General features: G+C 33.3%; 1 protein-coding gene across 1 annotated transcript in view; it reads right to left on the bottom strand.

Moving 5' to 3' along the window:
- Positions 1-11305, bottom strand: part of LOC106459992 (poly(A) RNA polymerase gld-2 homolog A-like) — a 42968-nt gene that overhangs the window by 15012 nt on the left and 16651 nt on the right. Inside the window, exon 8 of the mRNA XM_022386585.1 lies at positions 5332-5460. Coding sequence (XP_022242293.1) covers positions 5332-5460 — 129 coding nt within the window. The remainder of the gene's footprint in view (positions 1-5331; positions 5461-11305) is intronic.

Raw genomic sequence — 11305 nt, 5'->3', positions numbered from 1 at the left:
ATATATATATATATATATACACACACCACTGGGTATGCACTAGTGATTTTGCAGAACACCCCATCTATACAGTGAGTGTTATAATGTAATCAGGAAATAGTGTGGGTATGAGGCAAAGCATACCTGACCAGGCAACACCTGCCACAGAATGGGATCCCATATGCAGTGGTAAAAACAAAAGGGGGTCTCTGAAAAGAAAACATAAATGAAAGGAAGAGACAGACTTACCCCAGTCATAGGTGAATGGAAGTGTGTATAATCACCATGACAGGAAAATGATATCCACCTGAGGAAGATACAGCCAGATTGTGCAAATGAAGAAGGTATTGGGAGTTATCCACATTCCAGCCTAATAATCTCCTCCAAAGGATGGTGAAAGTGAGCAGCCAAAGACATGGTGATATGTTGAATTTGATGAGAAGAAACACTGTGGAAATGATGACCTTCCATGGATAAGTCTGAATATGCCAGCCTAAAAAGTTGGCAAACCCAACCAGTTAAAGTGCCAGGGAAGAGATCACAGGAAGTGGAAGGGTTCCAGGGAATAAAACATTGGGAACATGAACTCTGAAAGGAAGCAGAATGTGCCACATAACAGTGTAAGGAGCAAACCAGATAAAGAAGCTAATCTGATCAGGATTGGAATGAGAGTGAAGGTGGGAAATGGGTGTGAAAGCCAATCCTCCTTCACAGGCAATACAGGTCTTAGGGAGGACGGACTGGTTAGGATAAAATACGACATATGGGGAATGGTAGAGGATACGAGTAACATAAATGGCATAAATAACTGATTGACAATGTCTGCAAGCAAGGAGGAATAGAAAATTGGTATTGAGTGAGAGATGGTACATGAAACACATAGACAAAAGTTCAAAGGAAGGTTGGGAAAGAATATAAAGGACCCCACTGAGATCCCAATCACGCAAAGCAAAGGAATGTGGAGGACGCACCATGAGTGGAAAAGGAGCGAAATGACAGAGGGAAGACAAAACCTGATGAAACTTGGAGAAACAAAAGGTGCCTGAGAAGGCCGCTCAATAGCTATATACGTTCAAAGTGGACAAGCCTTTGTCAAACAACCAAGTGAAGAATTGGGAAAAATGAGGAATGGAAGGGTGGGAAGGACAGAAACCACATCAAAGGGACCCAAGGTGGAAGGCAGATTATCGCCTTTGGTAAAGGGACATAGACAAAGGTCTGATGGATTGGGAAAGGAAAAGAGCTGAGGCAATGGACCTGACAAATGCCATATGTGAAGAAGGACAGTGGTGATGTCTGAATGAACAATCTCTGACCAAGTTTGATGGAGTAGAAACTGAGGTAAGGGAGGTTGGTTGTACACGTTAAGGTCAGAGCAGTGGGTACCATGGTTGTACTGGCCAATATGGAGCCACCAGTAGTACTAAACATAGAGTGGCTTGGATTAGGAATAGAACTCTGGAGATGAGTCGATTAGGAGGGTAAGCATAGATAAGAAGACCCCTACAACCTAGACTGAATAGTTCCACACCTAGAGTCAGCAGGTGTGGAATGGGAAACTAAAAGGAGGAAGTTTGGTGTACCAGTGGGTGGCAAAGGCATATATGAGGGGTCCCCAGCTAGTAACACATCCACTGAAAGACCTGTGGATCGAGGGACTGCTCCGTGAGGAGAATCTTGTTGGGACAAGATAATCAATCTGTAGCCAGATTCAGAGCCCCAGGAACGTGGCAGGCAAAGACCACAATGCAGTGACTGTGGGCCCATAAAAGGAGATCCAGGATCTGAAAGTATAGAGACCTGGAATTGGTCCACCCATGCTTGGTGATATAAATGACCACTGTGAAGTTGTCAGAGTGTATCATAACCACCCTACCCTGCAGGAGAGAAAGGAAGTGGGATAAAGCTTGATGAATCGCCATAAGCTCGAGTATGGTGATATGGAGAGAAAACTCCTTGATCGACCCAAGACTGAAAATCTCCCAGGAGATGAGGTAAGCACCCCAACCCTTGAAATATAATTCAGTGAACAGATGTAAATCTCGATGAGGCAGAGGAAGTGGCAACCTGCTGTGGTTTGGTTAGCTTTGATCAGGGAATGAAGTGTAAAAGGGTAATCCAAGTATAAGTTCTACTGATATAGGAGTTCTCACAGACAGGAATGAATATGAGCTCAACCCATGGGAATGAAAGCTTTCAAGGAAGCCCACATCCTCAAAAGAGATAGAACCTTTCAAGCTGGGAGAGAATGTGAGGTGAGGGCCTTGTGAACTGCTTGCTACATATCCAAAAGATGAAGAGGAGAAGGCTGGACCTAACTGAGGTAAGAATGAAGAAAACTGCCAAAGTAATTGAGAATTGAGTGCAGGTAATAATGGACTTCCCCCTTTCATCAAGAACCCCACCAGTGCTGCTTCTTGTAGGAGCAGAAGAGAGTGGTCTCTGAATTGTGAATGGCAAGAAGCAAACACTAGCCAGTCATCCATGTAATGATGAGTGAAAAACCCATCAAGTGAAAATGTTAGGCAAGATTATGTACCATCTGATGAAACTATTAAAGAGCCGAGGTTAATCCAAACAATAGGGCTCTGAACTGGAACATTCAACTACGAGCAATAAATAACAATCCACATGATGAGGACATAATGGGGATGAACCCTGAATTTTAGATTACGAGGAGAAAAGTTGGTTTCTCGTATCAAGAACATAGGACAAGGAACCAAAGCAAAGCTCAGCCCTATGAAAAGGAAAGAAACAACAAAAAAATTAAAAATTAAGTCCTACATGACAAAAATTAGGATTAAATTTAATATATTTAACAATGACAAAAAAAATTATTCAAATAGAACAGTGAATTAGATGTTACTAGTAGTAATGATATGTAATGTACAAACTATCTAAACATATCTTGTGAACAAAGGACTGACAAACCATCTAAATTTACCTATTCCACAAAGTATGGAATAATAATGAACATTCAAACTGACTAAAATTACAGAGAAAACAAAGTAATAAGCAATATCTCGAACATACAGCAAAACCAGAATGTGCATCGACCAACAATCTCATTAAAAAGCTGTGAAAAAAGTGAAAGGGTAAAACTCCTGAAGAGGTATAGTGTGTGACAGACCAAAATAGAAGGTGCCAGAAAAAAAGAGTCCAAATAGTCTTCTCCTTGATTGTTTTCTTCCTCAGAAACATTGCCAAGAAGAAGAAATCGAAAGCCGAACATATAAACCTAGCTCTCTGCAAATCAAAGCCTGTACCTCCTCTGCAGATAAAGTCAAACCCAATTCCTGGGAAGTTATACTAATAACTGCAAGAAGAAATAAAAGAAAAAAATTTTTTTTTTAAATTGAATGCAAACAGAGTGAAATAAAACTTGAACAAAATTTTAAATGTCAAAGAAGCATAATAATAAATATTAGCCACATGCAAAAAAATTACACATCTAAACAGCACTGTGCCAATTGAGATAGTAAGGATTGAGCAGGAATAGCAGAAGGAGCTAGCTGTGCCAATCAATATAGGTGATGCAATACTATAGGTGGAAAGTAGTCACATGATACGTACATGCTTAAAAATGGAGCATAATTGATGGGGTATATAAACTGGTACACTGAGTGCAAAAATGCTTAGAGGGCAGAAAGAAAATCGAGATAGCTTTATGTGAAAGGAGGTAAGACTATATTGGAAATTTCTCAATCTCTCTTAGTATGAGAATTGTGGCATTTGCTCTCTAGGTCTTCTCTCATCTCTAATTTATTTACCACTTCTCTGAAAAGTATAGAATTTAATGTAAATTATTTATTATAATACAGATATTATTCATGTAAAGCATAATTTTATAGCCTTCAATCTTATTTGTTTATGGAACCCAAAACTAGAAAATCAGATCCAGCTGCAATGCCTACCTGTCATATCATCTCTTTTCCCAAATTGCCTATACGTTTCTCTGACATTTTATACTATATTGTTTATAACCAATAGAAAGCCAAAGATTTAATTTATCAAATGACCTATTTAATACTTCTTTTTTGTACGGGGCATTTTTTACTTCATCATTCAGTTTCAAATTGTTTCTCATGGGAATCACATCAATAATCATAGCTGAATTTTTAATGGCTCTTATTGCACAGTTAGAAAGCCAGTAAAAATTAGGATAGTTAAAAGACATTGGCTGTTTTTTATGTGTTATTATTCTGTGTTCTTAGATGAATTGTTTAATTAAATGAAAAATTAGTAGTAGTATCAGTGGTATAAAAAAGTAGGGTTAAGTTTTATCAACAATTGACAGCAAAAAAAAGAAGACTAAGTTTAATATTATATTTCTTCTTTGATAGATTGTTTAGGCAGAGTATTCATGCTGAAACTTTGTAAAATGGACGGTAACTGCCTGTTGTAGAGACACAAATATAGAGGACAACGCTTCGAAAGTCTTCCGCCCTTCATCTTCTGAACAGGGTAACGTAATCTACATGTTTGCCAATTGATTTGCAACTTGTGTTATGAGATCATTAGTTAGACAGTTCAAATGGCAATAAAATGTAAGTATAAACAGATGTATACTGTTACTGGCTTTAAGCTATTTAGGATAAACAACTGTTACAACTTGCAGTCAAAAGGAGAATTTAGATTTCCTAATTTTAAATGGTGTTATGAGGTTTGTAAAATCAACCAACCCTGTATACAGTTATGCTAGAGAAAATTACATATATAGTTTTTCTTTAAAAAAGAAAAAATAATATTTGGTATTTATGAAAATGAATTTTGAAAAGTTTCAGATGAAGAAAAGTATTTTTAATCTTAACATGAAAATCACTTTGCACTCAGGGCAGTCAACACTCTCTACATATTTATGATGAAATTTTCAGTAAAAATACTTAATTAAAAATTCTAATTTATTTTTCTATTAAAGACTTTAATGTTTCTGAAAGCTTGCCAAATATTTTGAAGCTGCATTAAGTACTTTCGGAGTTATAGTATGTATACCTTCATCATTACATGGATGTTACAAGGTCAGGCAAAATACACGAACCTGTTTCAAAAGACTTAAAAATAACATTTCATGCAATTTATGAAAGTGCATTTTTATTTTCTTTGAAAAGCCAAAGTACTTCAAAACAAATTCACACAATAACCAAATTTTGAAACTTTTACTTAAACGGATTCATATACTTCATACACAGTATAAACATTTTTGAAAAAATTATTACATGTGTATGTAAAATCATACAAGATTCAACACAAGCACAATCTTTCATTTGAACATGTGAAAAAAAATACAAGTTTTATGCTAACAAGGAATGTCTTTTTTAATCCATAATATTATATCTTATAAATACAACTTACATTGTAAGTAATGGATCAGCATTAAAACAAGTGAATAACTGGAAAGTGTCCTATTCTTAGCATCATTGATATCATTATCTTTGGCCCACCTTTTGATTATAAGAACCAGCGGTTTAACTCTCCAGTCCACTGGAAAACATTTATTAACATAACAGCTATAGTTTCAGTTAATTTTAAGATCAAAATGTAGGCCTTTTTTGTTTATTTTAAGATGTAAATTTAAGAGTTTTCAAAAACATTTATAATTTGCTTAGGATATTTATTCCAAAAATCTGCATCAGAAAACTAATTTTCTTCAAACAAAAAGCAATAAACAATTCACATACATGACTTATTTTACTTCTTAACTGTTTATTTCCTCTGAATTCTAGTCTTCAGCATTGGTTACCATCACATACTTCATACTTGAAAAACAGAAAAAGAAATAACTGATTAGAATCTGATTATTTATCAAATTTTATTACACTAAACTTGAAAAATGTGAACTTAAACTGTTTCCACCATAACAACTAAATGTTTTATCTTTTATAAATGTTGGAAAGAAAAAAAAGAAAACTTGTAATACAATTATCTCACTAGCTGCTGTCTGTAAAAAGTAAATGACTACAGTAAACTGCCATTGTGTATTTGTGAACAAGTAAACTCTTACTCAAGTAAAATCACTATCATCTTACCTAGAAACATTCCAGTTCAGTTTGTATTGCTATAACTTTTATACACCAAAGCTTTGATTAACATAATAAATTGGTAAACTCAGAACTGCATTTTTTATCAATAAAATGCTAAAACCATATTCTTGTTAGAAAACATCAAAACTAAGGAGCTATCTGTTCTTGATTAGTCAGCTATAAAAAAAAAATACCAATACTGAGCTCTCTTCCAAATAAGTAGCTTAAATAAAGCAAGAACAAATTATGAATTAAAGAGACAGCCAACGTCAACAACTATGCAATGATGCAAGCCTTAAGAATTGGTCTTTTACCCCTTCATTTGCAGCTTGTATAAATCTGCCTACCACCCCATGCACAACACATTATGTGTTGTCAAACACATTTGCTTATGCTAACATCATATGATGTCAACCACAGTTGAAGGATTGAATAACCAGAAATATTAAGCTGTGTGTCTTTGGTTGGTGATAGTGAGTTTTTATTTAGGGTCTTTGAAAAGCCATCCAACATTCTTATTTCTTTTGCATTAAGTTCAGTCTTCTTCTATTGCTTTTTCTTTTCTATTTGTTCTCTTGTTTCTTTCATTGTAGTTTTTACTACCTTAATAAGTCCCTAAGCATCACCTACTTCATCTAATTTCTTGTCTTTCAAAGCTTTTTATGCCTTTCATTAGCTTCTCCAAACAATTTCTCTGCTGATCTTAGTTTATATTCTAACTGTTTGTCCTCTTCTGTCATAGTTTTCTTTCCCTTTCTTCCAGCCCTCTGCTAGTTTCTTCAAGAATCAATAAATATTTATATACGTAAATGTTTAAATATAGCTCAGTATTGTTATGTAATCTAAATTTTCTAGAAAAACCTCCCCACACCTATAAATACAATGCGACACGCTAAAGTGAGTGTCTATTATTAGTTCGCTGTAGTCAGCGTGCTATAAACTTCAAAAGCTCTAACCGTGATTGTTATAATGCTTATAAATAATCGGAAAGCTTCTAGTATTTGACCAGGAATATTTGCAAAGTTCAAACATTACAAACTATTTAACTTCAGTGGACTTTCATCGGATATTGGTATTTTTACGAAAACATTATATAAATTCATCGTGGAGAGCTCAGCGTGTGTGGCCAGTAACTAATGGTAAATAATCTAACATCATCGTTGGAAACTCAATCTCTAATAGGCGTATGATCAGCAAGAAATACAGGGCTAGCAAACTCCCTTTTAAGCTTGATTTTTTATAGTAATTATAGTAAAGCACTTAACAATTTTTATTTAATTAAATAATGCACCAAAGGAACTAATAACATGCAAAAAGTAGACAAATTCACTTACCTCTCAAAATTTTTCCGGCTTTCTTACTATGTGACAAGAGCCATTACAAATTCATCCAAGCTACTCATTAACTTTCCCAAGGGAATGATATTGCTACTTTGAGTGAAATTGATGATTATCTGTTTTGAACTCAACGTTATACAATACGTCATTTGATAGACGAAAATCTTGACTTTCTATTGGTTATAGGTAATATATAAGGAAACATAAGAGAGAATTATCAATGACTTGTGAAAGAGAAGATGTGACAGGTGAGTGTAGCAGGAGGGGTCTGATTTTCTACTTGATAGCTCTGTAACCAAACAAAACTGAAAGCTATAAAAATTATGGTCTGTTTGAGCAATAACGATTTTTAGAGAGTATTTTACGTTTAATTTCGTACACTTTCGAGGTGTGATGGATAAAATAGGGATGATGATACGCTAAGACAAAATGTGTCACATGTGTCACACTATAGTGGAAATTCGGGATTTTGTTATATATTTCCTTTTGGAAATTAGAACTTAAAACTTGTATACTATTAAAATATGGATTATTAGCTAAGTTTTTTATGCTATTCTAATTGATATAAAATAAACAAAAAGTAGTTTAATAAAATTTTGAATGTAAGACATTAAAACCTTGTGTCATGCGCAGTGAAGGGTACTCAGGGAGAGAGGGTTAAAATACCTTTGAAATTCTTAATGCTATAAGGACATATTTTTAAAAAATCCTCAATCTCTCCAATTTGTGACAATTTTGACATTTACTCTCTACGTCTTCCCTCTTCTCTAATTTATTTACCAGTCTTCTAAGAAGTATGGAAATTAACATAAATTACTCATTATAATACAGTTATTACTCAGGCAAAGCATAATTCTTATAGCCTTCAATCTTATCTTTTTAAAGAGCCATAAGCTAGAAAATCAGACCAACTTGCCACACCCACTTGTCACGTTCCCCTCTTTCAAAAATTGCCAATAGCTTTCTCTGAAATTTAATATATTATTTATAATCAACAGAAAGCCAAAGTTTTAATTCATCAAATGAAATATCATATTGCTTTGTTTTCTGTATAGAGGATTTCAAACTTTATTTCCACAAGGAACACACTGATGAGCTTAGCTGAATTTTTTTCATCAGCTCTTATTGTATAGTTAGAAAGCCAGAAAAGTTGATAGTTGTAAAACATTGTCTGATTTTTACGTGTTATTATTCTGTGTTCTTAGGTGCATTACTTAATAACATAAAAATGTATTTGGTGTAGTAGTACCATTAGTATAAAAAGAGAGTTAAGATTCATCAAGGGCAAAAAAAAGGTACTATATTTTGTTTTTCCTTTATATTTTCTATTTATTATTATAAAAGTAACTGAAACGAAAAAATTAGAAACTTATTAAGTTATATTGGGTAAGATAAAGAACAATAACAATAATAAATTTTCATGGGGTATGCTCACGAGTAGCTCATGGCATTACATAATTTGATAGGGTAATGCAAGTTACACCAAGTGATTTACAACTTGTGTGGCAAGATTATTAGTTAGACAATAAAATTTAAGTAGAAACAGATGTATACAGTTACAAGCTTAAAGGTATTTAGAATAAACAAATGTAGTATTTAAGTATTTTGTTACAACTTGAAATTATCCTAGAAAGCAAGAAAGAAAAATTTAGATTTATTTATTTTATGGTAGCTACATCAGTCATTTTGACTGATCCTGTATAAAGTTAGAGTAGAGAAAATAAGAGATAAAATACAGTTTTACTAGAAAAAAAAAAGTGTTAAATCTACTTAGGAACTTTTAGAGATTAGTCAAATAAAACTTGACACTTTTCAGATGAAGAAAGTATTTTTAATCTTAACATGAAAATGATTGTACTCAGAGCTGTCAGCAATTTGGCTCCATAAATTCACAGAATATTTTTTAGTAAAAATACTTCATTAAAAATTCTGATTTTTCACCTACAAAAGACTTATAATGTTTATTGAAAGCCTGCAAAATTTTGTGAAGATACATAAAACATATTAGATGTTATAGTATTGAAACTCTAAAGATCAAGTTGTGGTCATGAACTCAGGCAAATTGACCAAGCCCATAGAGAGAGAGTTAAAAGTTTCCATAAATCATCATAAAAAGACAATTTATTTCAATATGCAATGAAATCTTTCCAAAAACAGCCCTTCAGAAACCAACCCACCTCTGGAAACTGGACACTTATACTGGTGCTTTAAATGTTTATTGGATGCCTCTGTGATACAATAAAATCTTGGTCCTAGACAAGGCTGGTTTGGAGAGATTTCACTTTACAAGTATAAAGGCAAGGCCCTGCAACTTTCCTATTCATATGCAAATATAAGTAAAAGAAGCAACATTCCCTCAGTAGTTTTTTGTTAGGAATATTACAGGAATATCTGTACTTTATTACAACTTACCATAATAAAAAGGTGATATAGAACCCTCATTACTAGGGATGTTGATCTTTGAAGTATGCTGATAATGAAGCTGAAGATGAGAATTCACTGGAAACAGTGTTGAAACAAAATCTGCATAATATATAACTAGAAAACATTGATTAAGTAGATATTTAAACAGAAACATGCAAAACAAAGTTTGATTTGCTTTATATACTTCAGTTTCTCAGTAAAACATAAAATTTCAAGATTCCAAAGAAATAAAGGCTTTTTAAGGATGTTTGAAAGCTCATATTAAGAAATATTTAATAGCTCAAAAGTCAACTAGAAATAGGGGATTCATTATTGTTTCTATTACCTTAACAGCATTTTGCAAAACCTTAAAAAATGAACATTTGAAAGTGTTTAGAACTATATATATAATTCTGAAAAGTATCCAATCATGGTTTGATATAATATTATCCTTATTACTTCAGAAATTTTAATAAAAACTATCAACAGCAATGACCTATAAATTCTATATTACACAACAAAAGAATGATTAATTTGTTAGATACATTTTCTAATCACTAAAAATATAGTAATAATTCACAAAAAATAACAATCTAAAACTGACTTCTATAAGTTTTTTTTATCATATTGAAAGCAAAGTAAGACAATAATATAAAAATAAACAGTTGCTGTGAAAAAAAGTATGTAGTGGAAATCAGAATAACAAAACAATGCATGTTCAATAAGTAATGAACGAAAATTAAATAAAATAACAGAAGCAATGTAAAAAAAAGTTTCAAAACATTTTTTTTCAAACCTTCAATCAAATAAACATGATTTTCTTTGGAAGAAAGTAACACAATCACACTTATATAACAACTTAGCAGTCAACTAAAATATTATGTGAAAAAGAAGTTATTTTTCTATTACTAAGTCTTTTACCTGAAAAATTGTGATAAGTCTTTTCTGCGATTCTACCACACAATTTCTTTTTTAAAAAGTGTGCAAAAGAATAAAAAAGTTATGTTTTATGAAAAGGAAAAGAGCCTAGACTCAGAAAGTGCATTTCTTCAATCACACAACTTTAAACTGGGTAAATTAACATAAAAAATTAAACATGCACTGAGCAAATCAAACTTCATTCAATTTGTTGTTCCAACCTTTATACACAGCGTGGTCACAAGTAAATAGACACCACCTTTTTAGAAAAAAAGAAATTTTTCAGTCATATTCACATCTTCCTTTCGCTTCGTGGAGTTTGTTGATCCTTTGGGGCATCATGAAAATCATCTCGTCAATTTTAGTGTGACACGGTGCTCCATCTTCCTGGAACAACATTGTGTTCTTGTCCACGAAACCTGAGGAATAAAGTGGCAAGAGTCCTTCCTCCAATATTTTGACGTATTTCGCAACATTTACGTTGCCAACGCACTCCACTAAGCTCGATCTCCCACCAACCCAAAAGTTCCCCAAACCATCACGCTGAAACCACCATGCTTCACAGTTGGCTGCAATCTGTTGAGCCAAAACTCTTGGTGAGGCATTCCCCAGACCCATATCCTTCCACTGTCCACAAATTGAGCGAAT

Source organism: Limulus polyphemus, unplaced genomic scaffold, assembly GCF_000517525.1.
Source record: "Limulus polyphemus unplaced genomic scaffold, Limulus_polyphemus-2.1.2 Scaffold691, whole genome shotgun sequence".
Classification (NCBI taxonomy): domain Eukaryota; kingdom Metazoa; phylum Arthropoda; class Merostomata; order Xiphosura; family Limulidae; genus Limulus; species Limulus polyphemus.
The sequence above is the reverse complement of the archived record's forward strand: the minus strand, read 5'-3'. Positions and strand labels throughout refer to the sequence as shown.